Raw genomic sequence first — 14,697 nt, forward strand, 5'->3', positions numbered from 1 at the left:
TGGCTCCTAGTATACAGTCATTATTGAATACATGTTTGTTGAATGGAATCTTTAAGGATGTCATGACAGAAGAAGGGAAACACTGGGCAGGGGGGGCATGGAGTATGTCTAGGTTGCACATCCCACCCCATTCCCTCCTCTAGAAAAGAGGAGGGTGGGTGCCCAGGACTGCTTCCATTGTCCCATTCATGTCCCACAGATTTCAGTGCAGGAAAGAAAAATGATGGCCAAGCTCTTCCACCAGCCAGGATGTGCTCTGTGTTCTTCTCTTCTTGGCACTGAGAGAACCAGACAGTAGCATATTGTAAGTGAGAGGGTGGTAGGGCAGTGTCTCTGGTAGGGAAAGAAAAATAATCAAACCCAAATCAACCAGAGCTCATTAAAGTTTCCACAGACTTTGTGGGACCAGCAGTTATCACACTCACCTCTCTCTGGGCCTGGGGGAGAGTAGCACTGGACCTGTGCCCAGTCTCTTTCTCTACACCCTTTAGTTCCTCTCAGATCTATCCCCCCTCTCAGGCCTGGGAGAGCCCCTGTAAGGGGACACAAGGAAGGAAAATTCCCACTTTTGTCAAATGAGGAGAGGTGGAAAACTCTGTTCCCCCAAATCCAGAGATGCTGGTCTCCCTGAAAAACAGCCGCTTTGTGCTCAAGGTCTGGGTGAGGCTCTATGACTGGGGTAGGGGAAGGAGCCAGGGTGATAGCAGAGTCAGCTCAAGCTTGCTGCAGAAAGCCTATTGCTAAATTTTCACTGAGCATTTACAACGGACAGCAGCAAACCTACAACAAAACTATTCTTCTGGTTATGTTTATGTATTATCTTATATTTGTATTTATACTACAGATTGTTTTTATATTATACCTAAGAAAGGGAGAAAATGTTAATATTGCAGAGTAAACTTAAAAGTGTATTGTGAACATTTTTTTCTCAGAATATTAAAAATTAATCAGCACATTCCTGAAGGGGAACCCCGCCCCTACCCCACCCTATTCCAAGGGCTAAAAGTAGAAGACAATCAAATTTCTTTTGGCCCAGGCTGGGCTCCAGCCCCAGACCCTTTCTTGGACCCTACACAGGTACCCCTCTCCATGCATGGCAAACACAAAACATCCCTGGCAGACCTTCTGGAGGTCGGTTGCCTGATAAAAACCCATTCCCTCAGTCCTCCTGACAGAGATCACTTCCGGGAAGGAGCTTTAGTATGATACTGCTGCTTCTAAGGCTTCTATTTCTGTCTCCAGGCATCTTCTGAGTCTGCTTCCCCCATGCTGACTAGCTTCTACAAATTGGAGGCAGGTCCGTAAATCTGGGCCTACAGTCAAAACACACACACACACACACACACACACACACACACACACACACACACACACACGGCTATCCTTCTCCAGCCCTGGAGCCCTGTTTCACAATCCCCTGCCCTAGCTCTGTGTACCCAAACCACACCCCTGGTGCCACAGAGCAGGAGGTGACAGATGGGTAAAGGGAGAGTTTCTCAGGTGTCATAGCCTAGAATCAGGTTTCCCGGGGAAAAGGGACTGACAGGTCAAAACCTAACAGTTGCAGGCTAAAAGGTGCAGCCTTGTCTGGCTCAAGGCCTGCGGTGGAAGCATGCAGGTTTTCTGAGAATTTATCTTGGAAGAATGCAGAGTAAGAGAAGAGACAGCAAGTCAGGGAAAAGAGGGCTAGAGAGTCAAGAGGAGGGACTCCTACTTTGAAGCTGTCTCTAGAGAAAGGGGGGGAAAAAGACTGAGAGGAATTCTGTTTTCACAATGAATAAAGTATCAGAACTGGAGTCCAGAAGACTCATCTTCCTACGTTCAAAGCCAGCCTCAGACTCATACTGTGTAACCCTGGGCAAGTCACTTGACCCTGTTGGCCTCAGTTTCCTCATCTGTAAAATGAACTGGAGAAATAGAAAACCAGTTAAGAAAACTCCAAACAGGGTCATGAAGAGTCAGGACAAAACTGAACAACAGTTTCTAGATCACAGCTGGGTTCTTTGATTACTTTGTTACTGGATCGGGTGGATGGTTGGCTGGCTTTTCCAAACAGCACCAAGCAGGGAGCTAAAGGCTCCCTTAATCCCCCTCCTTCCTTTCTCCCTACCCTGCTTTGGCATTGTCCTCTCCAATGCCAAAGAGGCAGAGCTACTCTGACTTAGCCTGCACCTTGCAAACAGAGGGAAATGTCTTCTTTTATTCACCCCTAATTGGTATTGTTACTTGGCAACATAGTTATAAGCTATAGGGGAAGAATCCTACCCAGCAGGGCCACTTCGTATCAGGACTACTATCTCTGTATTTCTCAGCTGGCATTAGGCCCAGGCCTCATCCTAAAGGCCTGGGAGGATTTGGATTAGGGGCCTTCAGTTGTTAAGAAAGCAGCTGGATCCTACCAGGGGTTCTAGGCTGAGAGACTGGCTGGGAGACTAGGGGTATGTAAAGAGCAGAGATCCTAGTTCTCTCTACTCTGGAAGAACCCTTCCCACCCTCCTGCCATGTGTTGGGAGCCAATCTACTGGCACTTTGCCCAAATGCTGCACTGAATCTTGACTCTTAACTAGGGGTAGCCCATGCTGGCAGCTGCCCAGGGCACCCCATAAAAGAGGAAGGTGGAGGAGAGTACACCCCCGGACAGCAGGGGAGAACAAAGGATACCTTTCAATCTCCAATTTTACAAGGGCCATATCTTTTAATGCTATAAAATTCTCATCTCCATGGCACTACCTCTAAAGAGTAATAACACACAAGGGCAAAATTTTCAAACTTCATGTAAGGTATACAAGTCCCTCAATGCCCTTCTGCCTCTTTGCTTGGCCACAAAACTCAAAGCTCCCCAGGGAACAGGGCTGCCTTCTTTATCCCTCTAATCTTGTATGTTGGCCTAATTTCATCTCTTCTCTCCCATACTCCTCTACCTGGATCAGTTGCCAAGTTTAGCCACCTCTACATCCAAAAACTTTCTCCTATCCCCAGTTGCTAGTGCCTACTCCTCGAAGATCCTTCCACCTACTCAAAATGTCTTTATATATACAATTATTTGTATGTCTCCTCCCCCATGAGAATATACACTTTATAAAGGAAGCTATATAGTCTATTTGTGCCTTTCTTTGTATACACAGTGCTTAACATAGTGCCTCCACAAAGAGTAGGTGCTTAATAAATGTTTGTCTGTTGCCTATCTTTTCAGTTCTCTCCACTCACAAACCACGACACTTGCTCTGACCCTCTTTACCCCCAACCTGGACAACTGCAGGAATCTCCAAATTGCTTTCTCTCTCCCTCTGATCCCTCAATATAGTTGCCAAAATAATCTTCCTAAAGCACAAGTCAAACCATGTCATGCTCTTGGTCAAGAAACTTCCATAGCTCACTATGGACTCCTAGACAACATACAAACTCATCAGCCTAGCATTTAAAACCCTTGGCAATCTGGTTCCAGCCTACACTTCGAAGATTTAGCTCACATTGGTCCCTTTTAGGCACCCATCTTCCAAGGCAACTGAAGAGGCTTATTCTATGAACTCAGCATTTCACCTGCTCTCTCCCATCTCAGCAAGTACTTTCCTGCTGACCCCATTCCCCAGGTGCACTCCTTCTACCTTTCCATCTCTTAAAACCTCCAACTTTTTTCAAAGTTCCGCTGAGCTACCACCTTCAACAGGAAGCCTTTCCTCATTCTCCTACATACTACTCAACCACTCTTCAAATTACCTTGTATCTACTTCTCCCTTTACATGTTATATCCGACAGCCAATACTCCCAGTTGAATATTTGGGGCCAGAAAGTGGTTGGAGTTGTTTTTATTTTTGTCTTTGTAACTTCAGCCTATAAAAGGCAACAGTGCAATGAATAAGTGAACCTACTTTAGTTTTAAGTTCAAATCGAAACTTTGGCACAGACTAAGGCACATAATTTAACCTCTCAATGCCTGAGGGAACTCTCTTAGACTAAATTATACTAAATTCCCAACTTGCACTCGTGAAGGGAGTTTCCACACTGGGAGCTCCTCACACTGAGGTCTGACAAAATAAATCCATAGGATCAATTAGCACCACGTCTTGTACTTACTGCTTATTTAATTGAATTGCATTTGTCAGACCCTGCAAATGATCTTCAGGGGATAAAAAAAATTAAAGCAGGAAAAGATCAAGTTAGCAAGGTGGGGTAGTGGGTGAGAGAATCAGGAGCAGGGGGCTGACTCCAAGGCAGGAAGACTCCCACTATCAGTTCCAATATGCTGTAGTAAACATTCTGAAGCCTGATGGGAGGTGACAAGCAATATGTCCAAAGGACTCCTGTCTTGTGCCTGGCTCAGGACACAGGAACAGGGAGAGCTTACAGGTCTGCATAGAAATGACTCCTAAGCTCAGGAACTGTGAACACTCCTGAAAGAAGGAAGGAGGTGAAAAAGAAATGGAGAAGGGAGACAGGAAAAAGGAGGGAGGAAAAGGGGAGAGGGAAAGAAAAGAGAGAGGGAAGAAGGAGAAAAGAGAAGAGACAAGGCTGGGGGAGAGGAAAAAAGGAAGGACAAAGAAAGAGGAGGGGTAAAAAGGAGATTTGAAATAGGGAGAGGACAATAGGAGTTAAGGTTAGGCCCATCCCTATGGGCTCAAAGAAACTAAGCCAAACACTGTTTCCTTATGGTCAGAAGTTTTATTAGGGAGGACATGAGAATACATCCAGGGGGCTACCCTCTCCCACGCAGACATCCTCTACTGTGGGAGCCCTCACTTGGCTGCTTTCTCACTCCCCCTTCAGAGGGCCCTGTAACGAGGACTCTCCATACCCAGGAGCCTCTTATGACTCAGAAGGCTTTGGGAGTTGTGGGTACAATGTTGTCCTGGGCATCATGGCCCTCCAGTAGGCTACGGTAAGTAGCAATCTCCTGCTCCAGCCTACTCTTGATGTCCATGAGGAGCAGGTATTCCTGGTTCTGGCGCTCCATGTCTGCTCGGATGTCACTCAACTGGGCCTCAATGTTGCTGATGAGAACCTGTATCTGTGACAGTTGAGCCCCATAACGGGCCTCTGTTTCCGCCAGTGTGCCTTCCAGAGCAGCTTTCTGAAGAGGGAAAAGAAGGGAAAGAAAGAACACTGAGAAGGGATTGGTGGAAAGTTTTGTTTGACGACACCAATTCCAACAGAAGAAGCGACCAATGGAAAAACAGACACAGTCTGGGTCGCCAGTGTTACTGGTTTAAGAGCAAGTGATGGAGAGGACAGTTTAGAGAATCCAGCCCTGCCTCAGGCTTAGGGATCACTAGAAAGCATCCCTTCCTGGAATTAGCACTGTGTGTCCATCATCCAAAAGTGCAGCCCCTCCCTACCATGCTGAGCTGAGACTGCAGCTCAATCTCTAGCCCCTGAAAGGTCCGTCGGAGGTCGGTGATTTCAGTCTTGCTGATCTGGAGCTGTTCCTTGTCTCCAGCAACTTCTCGGTTCAGCTCCTCTGTCTGAAAGGAGGAAGACCAGAGAGTGAGTTTTGGGGCAGGACTTTCAGTGGAACAAATAGCCCAACCCTTAATGCTGCCAAGTCTTGAGCTGTTCTCTCACACAACCCCCTCCTTTTCCTCCCAAACTCATATTTACCTTGCTAGTGAACCAAGCTTCGGCATCATTCCTGTTCTTCTCAACCATGGCTTCATACTGGCTTCTCATGTCCGTCAGGATCTTGGCCAAGTCGATGCCGGGGGCCGAATCCACTTCCACACTAACCTGGCCACCCACCTGCCCACTCAGAGCACTTATTTCCTGCAGATACACATAAGGAATTACAGTTAGCTGGCTGGGCTTGGGCAGAGGGGAGATGGGGGTTGGGAACTCCCCAAGTTCCCTCTAGCTAATTCCTAGGTGACACAACTGGATTTGAATTCAGATCTGCCATCTTCAGATTCAGAGCTTTTCTCCCACGATATCATACTACTTGTGTTTCAGGGTAAATCTAATCTAGAGTCTAGCCTCAGTTTCAATGAATTCTCCCTGAATGGACACATTCACTACCATCCATGGTGCTCTACATTTTTCCTTGATGGTGCTCAGGGTTGTGCAAAGAGTGTAATCATAATAGGGAAAGGGGCCCTGAAAAGCTGGGGGCTTCTAAAATGTCTGCTGAGAAGTGTCACCAGCCCCTAGGATGGGAGACTAGGTACCCAGAATGCCATGAAAGCTCAGTGGATGGGGTGGAGGGCAAGGATCAGAGACCTCTTGGCCTGGGCCTGCCCTTACCTCTTCATGGTTCTTCTTGAGGTAGGCCAGCTCCTCCTTCAGGCCTTCAATCTGCATCTCCAGGTCAGCCCTGGCCAGGGTCAACTCATCAAGCACTCTTCGTAGGCCATTGATGTCAGCCTCCACACTGAGACGAAGGGCCTGCTCAGTCTCAAACCTTGCAAAGAGAACAGGTAAAGTAAGTGGAAGGTGAGAGGGGAGGAGTGCTAACTCTGTTTCCATGAAGTGACATCACTCACTCTTGTGTGCCAGGGGCCTCCCTGCTTTCACAGAATTCAGGACTCATGGAGGATAATCTTGTAAAAAGAGTGGTAGAAATTCCCACCCCATCCTCTGCTCCCTTGGACACAGGCCCATACTGCCTTCACAGCAGCACCTGGCATCCCCTTCACCTAGACATCCTGCAGCTCCCTGAACCCACCCATGAGCAGCAGAGGTACTCACTTGGTGCGGAAGTCATCCGCAGCCAGCCGGGCATTGTCAATTTGCAGAACAATCTTTGAGTTCTCAATGGTGGCACCAAGAATCTGAAAAGACAGAAAATGGTCACAGACTGAGCTTGCCAGCCTTGCCTGGCCCAATCAAAGCAAGCACACAGAAATCACACTGATCGCTCCCAGACTGCTCATCTAAAGGGCCAAAGTTGAGAGGACTCAGGCTAAATTAAGTCAGAGGTAACAGGTATGCCACTGGGGAAAATCCTACAGTGGGCAGCATCCAAAGGGATTGGAGAAGTGAGTCAGAGGCAAGAGGGAAAGGGGCTGGGAGAGCTGAAGCCTAGAAACAGAGAAGACAGTATGGTATAGTGGTAAGAGCATATGCCTATGTTCCCCCTAATCCAGGCCCTGCCAGTGATTTGCTAATGTCTGAAACAAGTCACTTCTCTCTGCTCCCTCAGCTTGTTCATCTGTAAAATGAGGGAGGTGGACTAAATCAACAGTTCTTAACCTGAGGTCTGTGAACTTTATATACATATATACACATACCTATATACATGTCATGTATATACAAAATATTTTATGTGTATGTACATGTATGCGTATATATACAAATACATATATACACAAACTACATTTCAATATACTTGATTTCCTTATTTTAAATACTTACAAGAAACAGTTTGACTTAGAAGCTGGAGAACTGTTCTCAATCAGGAAGACAGGGTTTAATTTCCATCTCCACTGCATAGTAACTATGTTAGTAACTACCTGAGTAAATTACTTAATCTCTCAGTACCACCAGACAGCTCTCTCAAATTTCAGACTACTCCATCTGAATTGGTAGAGGGGGTTTTCACACTGAGAATAATCTGTCAATAAAATAACAGGGTCTAGTCCCCAAAGAGTTCTATCCTTCAAGGATGCTGAGAGTAGGGATGGGTAGTGCTCTAGGAACCATGGGATTGAACATAAAAGACCCAAGGAACCAGTGAGAAAGACTGAAGGGACCACCAGAGAAATCTCATAGAGGCCCCAGATACCTTTGACCAGAATGCCCTGAGTCCTGAGGCATTCCCTGAGTTTTAAAGGAAGCCAGTCTGAGCTCATTCCCTAGGTCCCACAACTTCCCGATATACTTAAGTCAACATCAGCACTGAAAATATTTCTTCAGGGCCAACTGCCACTCACTAACTGTGCAACTTTGGAAACGTTCACTTTCTCTGGGTCTTAGTTATATAAAATGAGGAAGTAGAAACAAGGTCCTTTCCAATTTCCAAAGTCTTTGTTTCCAAAAATGGGGAGCTCTGCCTTGTGGTACCAGCTTCCTTTCCTAAGTCCTTTAAGGAGAACACGGGAGGACAGGGCCAGACATGATCAAGGGAGAATAAAAGGATAGCCTAGATAGATGGTGCAGGGGAGACAATACTAGAACTAGTCAGGAAGACCTGAATTCAAATCCAGCCTAGGTGTGTGACCTTGGGCAAGTCACTTTAGTTCAGTTTCCTTACCTATAAAGTGAGGATAATTAACAACCAAGGTTGTTGTGAAGATCAAATAAGGTAATGTTTTTGAAGTGCTCAGCACATAGTAAGCACTATAAAAGTGCTGGCTATGATGCTAGTGATTATTAATTTTAGCAGCTCCAAGACAATGGAGTACCCACACAGACCTTCCCACAGAGGCTTCAGGCGGCACTTGGGCTAGCATAGGTCATGGTAAAAGAGTATGGAAACATGCCTACTCCGGATTTTCCTTTTCACCTCCCCAGTCAGTGATACCATGAAATAGTAAAGATCCTCTAAGTCTTGTACCCCATACCGACCTGACCCCAACATGAAAAAGCTAACTCTGACAGAGACCTTCCCATAAACAATTTCCCAAAGCTGCTGTCGCAAGTTTGACCAGGGACACCTGGAAACCATGATCAGTCCACCAATAAGCATTTACTGATCACCTCCTATGTTCCAGAAACTGGTACTTGAAGGGAATACATTCAAATACATTGAATTGAATGATCCCTATTCCAAAGGAGATGAGAGGGATGGGAGAGTATGATAGGATGGAGGCTTGAACTTCCAATCAGAGCCTCAGAATCCTAGGATCATCTGAATCCTAAAGTCCATTGCGTACATGGGCTTAAGGGAGGGGGTGGGAAGGGCTATAAGAGATAATCAGCCAGAACAATGGTTCCTAGGTGAATCATAACCAGCATATAGGTACAATCTAGGGTGTAGACTGCAGGGCAGGGATAGCCAATCCAAACTTTTCATGCCCCCAGGGCCTATTTCACACTGAAGACAAGAAAAGCTTTTACTCTTAGTGCTTGATTGTTCTCAGCAGCTCATCTGAGACCTCCCTCAATGCATTATTACCATCCCAGAACAAATAATTTCCTCTCTTAAGGCCCCAGTTTCTATCTGTAAAATGAGAGAAACTCCTCTTTTTTTCTTTACAACTTCTTTGGCCTTTAAAAAAAACCAAACAGGCCTAGGATTGCACTAACGGTAGAGTTTCCCTTCTGCCAGCACAGATAAAGGCCCCACTCTGCCGTTTAAAGTTGGGGGATGGGGTGGGGGAGGTCACACAGACAGTGTGTCAGGCGCCAGACTTGCATCCAGGCTCTTCTGGCTCTCTGTGCCATGCCACTCAATGTGTACATCATAGATTCCCAATCAATATTTGATACTCGAGTGAAGGGCCTTTTAAGGTTGCTTCCGCTCCACTTTCCTCTCGGATTCCCCTCCCTCCGCACAGCTGCTGCAGGGGCAGGAAACAAGGTACCTGGGTGTGGCTAACCACCTGCTCCTAGCTCGGTTACCTAGAAACCACACCTTCCTCTCTGGCCTGCCCCGTGCCAGCTAAGGCAGGTGCAGGCACTCCAGGGGTGGGCAGTCCCCTGTCTTAGGGCCCATCCCGGGCTGAACACAGTGCCTACCCCCTTACCTGATCTCGCAGGTCCTGGATAGTCCTCATGTAGGCGCTGTAGTCTCGGGCGGGTCCGGGGCCCTGCTTCTGGTGCCAGTCCCGAATCTTGACCTCCAGGCCAGCGTTGGCCTCCTCCAAGGCTCGCACCTTGTCCAGGTAGGAGGCCAGGCGGTCGTTGAGGTTCTGCATGGTGATCTTCTCATTGCCCGCCAGGAGCCCGTCGGCTTCTCCGTAGCCCAAGCTGAAACTGCTACTGCCGCCCCCATAGCTCCCACCCAGGCCCGAGGAGGCAAAGCGGGACACGGACACGCCCAGGCCTCCTGAGCCGCCGTGGATGCTGGGCGCCCGGAACGCCCCGCTGCCAAAGCGCGCCGCGTTGTTGCTCCCCAGCCCTAGGGTGGAGGTGGAGGACGACTGGCGGTAGCTGTAGGAGGTCATGGTGATGGCCTGGGAGGCTAGAGGAGGGCACTCTGGAGGGCAGCTGGACGCTGGTGGGAAGTGGGCGCTCGAAGTTTAGAGCGGAAAGTGCGGAGGGCCTCACCTGCGGCTTTTTATTGCTGGGGATTGTGGGTGGTGTCAGAGGCGATATCTGAGCCCTGAGGAATTTCATGGCTGCAGAGTGCAAACAGGGGCCCTTTCTCCATTGGTCTGTGCCAGGCTCGGACACACCCAGAACAACCTCCCTTGTCCCCGACATTCCCATCTGCCCTCCACCCCTTCTCAGATCCCCCCATACCCAGACCTCCTCCTCTGCTCCCACCAGCAAAAGCTACAATGGAGAGGAGTGGGGGAGGGTGGGAGTAGGTCGGCTCTGAACCACACAGTTCCTGCTATTCCCTGGAGACAAAGCTGCCCCACCTTATAGCAATGCCAGGCCCGTGAGGGACTGCTCTGGGCACTACACCTTAGCCAGCTGCAGGCAGGTGCTGGACTGTTCCAGGCTCAATCTTGATTCACAATTTAATGCAATTAGGAACTCTCTTTCCCAGACTCTCCAGACCACAGGACCCTCCTCTTTAAATAACAGTAACACCCACCTCCCCCTCTCAACATTCCCATGACCCCAGACCCACCACCAAGTTTTGGAAACTCTCCTTCTATTCATGCTGGTCCTTGGACTGGAAGTAGGGGTGGGGGAGATTAACTCTTCCCGACCTTAGGAGTCTTGTAGTCCATTTCTGCTTTTTTATAGGTGATGAACTGGAGTCCCAAAGTCAGAGTTAATGATGGAACGAGGAGCTGACCCCCCTCATTGGACTCTACAGCCATTGTCCTTTCCAAAAATGTGTGAAATTCAGCATCCCACTGCCACCCAAATTCTAACTCAGGACTAGACTGCTTCCCAACAAGCAAATCCTGCTGGCCCTACTCCCACACTCACCCCATCCCCCAGATTGTCCCAGGTTAACACTTTCCCTGCCCAGGCATACCTTACTGGGCTCCCCACAAGAATCACCCCCTACCCACCCACCAAGTCAACTCCTAGTCCATTTAGATTAGAGAAAGCCTTCTTTGTAAGAACCCAGAAAGTGTTCAGAAGAGGTTGGAGAGGAGGGGCAAGAAAGAGGAGAAATAGGGCAGAGATCTGAGGAGTCCAGTCTGTGGAGTGAAGCTGGGGGGTGCTGGTCAAAGGCCCTGACCCTTTCACAAAGGTTAGAGCTGCCTGAATCCTTCTGGCACCATGTATGACTCACTCCTTCCCTTATCTCTCCCTGGGCCAAGCCCCTAGTGAGAAGTATTGAAAGATTGACTGGTCAGATAGTTACCATAGGTAACTTTTTGGGGCCCTGGTGGGAAGTCAGAGCTGCCTCTTCTTCCCAAGAAGGCTGAGGCCAAGGAGTCTTAGAATGAGAAAACAGAGGCCATTCCCATTGTTTTCCCCACCCTACCCCCATCTCCACTTAAAACTAACTCCTAAATTCCCAGGTTCTGAGCCTCCTCTTAATCCTGAGACAGTAAAGGAGGACCCCCCATAGGAATCAACAGGAAGCAATTCCCCCATCTGCCTAAATAAGACCCTGTATGCTGCAGCTCCAACAGAGAGAGTCCTGGGGGGCATTAAGAGGTGGATAGGGAGCTAGGTTAGCTGAGCCTTCCCCCAGTGCCCTGGGTGGATATGGACATGCCCCTCAACTTCTCTGGGACCTCTACAAAGTCAAAAGAACAACCCTCTTTCCAAGTCCTTCTGGTTCAATAGAGAAGCCTTGATCCCTCCCAATCAAGGGTCCAAGGGTATCTAGCCTGCCACTGACTACACCTAGGGCTGAGCCATGATTTTAGAAGCTACTGAAATGTTCAAGGGCTCTAGGAAGGAAGAAACCTGTAACTAAAGGTCTTGCTCCCTGGGAGGGAGAAGTACTCAATAGGAAGGTCATAGTCCTTGGAGGAAATGAAATGGAGGGAAAGAATTGAAGGCTAAGTTTAGAAGGGAGAATTTAGGGATCATTGAATCGCTAGGAATGTGCATTGCTGGTTAGTGGCTGAAATCTCCTGACTCCCGAGATAGAGAAAGAAATACTGAGGAAGGACTTGGGGTATGTTTGAGGGGAAGTCAGTCAATAAGCATTATTAAGCACTTACTATATGCCAGACACTCTGCTAAGGACTGGGGGATACAAAGAAAGGTAAAAGACAGTCCTTGCTTTCAAGGAACTCTGTGGAAGGAAAGAGACAAGATGCCAGAGATCTACAAACAAGATAGAGACAGGATAAATTGGAAATACTTAACCAAGGGACAGGTAGGTGGTACAGTGGATAGAACACCAGCCCTGGAGTCAGGAGGACCTAAGTTCAAATTTGGCCTTAATAGTTGTGTGACCCTGAGCAAGTCACTTAACCCTGATTGCCTCAAAAAGAAAAAGGAAAGAAGCACTTTTGATAGAGAGAAGACACTATTAAGGGGCATCATGAAAGGTTTCCTGTAGAAAGTGAGATTTTAGCTGAAACTTGAAGAAGCCAGAAGGCAGAGATGAGGAAGAAGAGCATTCCAAGCATGGGGGACAGTCAGAGAAAATGCCCAAAGCTGAGAACTGATATCCATGTCTTGTTTGTGGAACTGCCAAGAGACCAGTGTCACTATATCAAAGAGGATGGGGATATGAGATTGAAGAAATCCTCCTCAAAGGGTATGAAAGGTGAAAGATGTAAGAAGACTGGAAATAGGGAGAAAAGGTAGGTTATGAAGGACTTTGAACACCCACCAAAGGATTTCATATTTTATTCTGGAGGTAACAGGTGGATAATGGAGTTTATTGACAGGAGAGGTGACATGGTCAGACCTACACTTTAGGAAAATCACTTTGGTGGCTAAAGGGAGGAGGGACTAGAGTAGAGAGAGATTTGTGGTAAGCTGACCAATAAGCAAGCTATTGAGCTAATGCAGATGTGATGTAATAAGGGCCTATACCAGGGTAATGAAAGTGTCAGAGGAAAGAAGGAGGCATATAGGAGAGATATTGCAAAGGTGAAATTATCAGGTCTTGGCAAAAAGAAAATTATGGATATGGAGTGGGATGAGAAAAGATGAGGAGTTGAGGAAGGAATTTAGGGTTGGGGAGGAAGAGAGGGCTTAGGAGTGAGGGAGGTCTTCCCTCATCCTTGAAGGAAAAAAGTACATCCCAGCTTAAAGGATGGGGACATAACACCTGGAGGGAAAAGTTATGGAACACAAGTCCTAGTCCCTAAAGTGGAAGGAAATAGAATTGGAGGGAGTTCCCTTCCATGTAAGAAGTCAATTGGGGTAGACAAAGGGGAGAGGACTTGAAAATTCACTGATCTTTGTCATGAGAACTTATAATATTAGCAATAACTTGATAGGTTGTATCATACTCTGGATAGCATGCTGGAATCAGAAGACCTGGATTCAAATTCTACTTCACTGACAATAGCTATGAAACCCTGGGCTAAGTGTCATTCAATCCTCAGATAACTCTCTAAGACAATAAATCACAGGTGCTCTGAGATCTGTTGGTAGAAGTTCTCACAAACCATGAAATCATAGGTCCTTGAAGACTGACATGATGATGACAATTCACTTCATCCAAAGGTCAAAGATACCATCATCTTCCCAAGTTCTCACCCTTGCCTCCTCAGGCTTTCTCATCTACATATCCATCAGTTGCCAAATCTTTCATCTTATTTTCAAAACTTCTATCTCCCTGTCTCTACTCACACAGCCACCTTCCTAGTTCAGACCCTCTTCATCTCTTTCTTGCACTGTTGCAATAACCTTCTATTTGCTCTCCGTGCCTCAACTCTCTATGCACCTCCACACATAGCTGCCAAGTTAATATTTCTAACACCATCTCTGACCATCTCACTACCTTGAACAATCAACTCCAGTATCCCCTTATTAGACTTCTCATTTAGTTGTTCAGTTGTGTCCAACTCTTTGTGACTCCATTTGGGATTTTCTTGGCAAAGACACTAGAGTGGTTTGCCGTTTCCTTCTCCAGCTCATCTGACAGATGAGGAAACTGAGGCAAATAGGGTTCAGTTGTTTGCCCAGGATAACACAGCTAGGAAGTATCTGAGGTCAGATTTGAACTGAGGTCTTCCTGACTTCAGACCTAGCACTGTATCCACTGCACCACCTGACTGGCCTTGGCACATAACATGTGCTTAATAAATGCTTTTTCATTCGTTCATTCATTCATTCATTACCTGTGGTCACGTCTCTAGGCTTCTGCTTCTTATGGAAATCATTGATTAGCCTCTGGTCTCTGTCCCCAGAGCACTGTTTGTCCAAGTTTTGGAGCACTGGGCACTCACAGTGCAGAACAACATACAGACTGTTCAGGGCCACTTCTATGTTCCTTCTCTCTACTCCCCCGCAAGGTTGGTAGAGAAGGCTGCATCCTAGCCTACAGCGCATTGTTGTCTTGCAAGTCCCCAAGTGTGTCCTTCCTGTCCCCAACCCTTTCCTTGTGACCTGTTTGTTATCTGTTACACTCTGGTTGTGTGCTGTGGGTGGGGCTACCCTCACCCCACCTTTGCAGCAGATCAATGTCATTTCTAGAAGAAAGAGACAGCAGACCCAGGGGAAGGGGAGCTGGCGATGTTATTCATGGAAGGCTCCCACTGTCGTCTAACAGTCCCCAGG

The 14,697-nt window shown here is 47.4% G+C and overlaps 1 protein-coding gene across 1 annotated transcript; it reads right to left on the bottom strand.

Moving 5' to 3' along the window:
• Window positions 1–4,639: 4,639 nt before the first annotated feature.
• On the bottom strand, window positions 4,640–10,980 carry KRT19 (keratin 19). Its single transcript, XM_072646435.1, has 6 exons — window positions 9,615–10,980; window positions 6,676–6,758; window positions 6,232–6,388; window positions 5,596–5,757; window positions 5,334–5,459; window positions 4,640–5,068 (listed from the first exon to the last, which is right to left on the bottom strand). Exons 1-6 carry the CDS (start codon window positions 10,032–10,034, stop codon window positions 4,811–4,813), a joined length of 1,206 nt encoding a protein of 401 aa, XP_072502536.1. The 5' UTR covers window positions 10,035–10,980; the 3' UTR covers window positions 4,640–4,810.
• Between the last annotated feature and the right edge of the window lie 3,717 nt (window positions 10,981–14,697).

The sequence above is a fragment of the Notamacropus eugenii genome, chromosome 2 (genome assembly GCF_028372415.1).
Source record: "Notamacropus eugenii isolate mMacEug1 chromosome 2, mMacEug1.pri_v2, whole genome shotgun sequence".
NCBI lineage: Eukaryota > Metazoa > Chordata > Mammalia > Diprotodontia > Macropodidae > Notamacropus > Notamacropus eugenii.

Coding starts and splice junctions, on each gene's coding strand:
- KRT19 (XM_072646435.1), bottom strand. CDS start 10,034: ATGACCTCCTACAGCTACCGCCAGTCGTCCTCCACCTCCACCCTAGGG. Junction 6,759..9,614: donor TCCAGGACCTGCGAGATCAG/GTAAGGGGGTAG, acceptor CTGTCTTTTCAG/ATTCTTGGTGCCACCATTGA. Junction 5,758..6,231: donor TCAAGAAGAACCATGAAGAG/GTAAGGGCAGGC, acceptor GTGTATCTGCAG/GAAATAAGTGCTCTGAGTGG.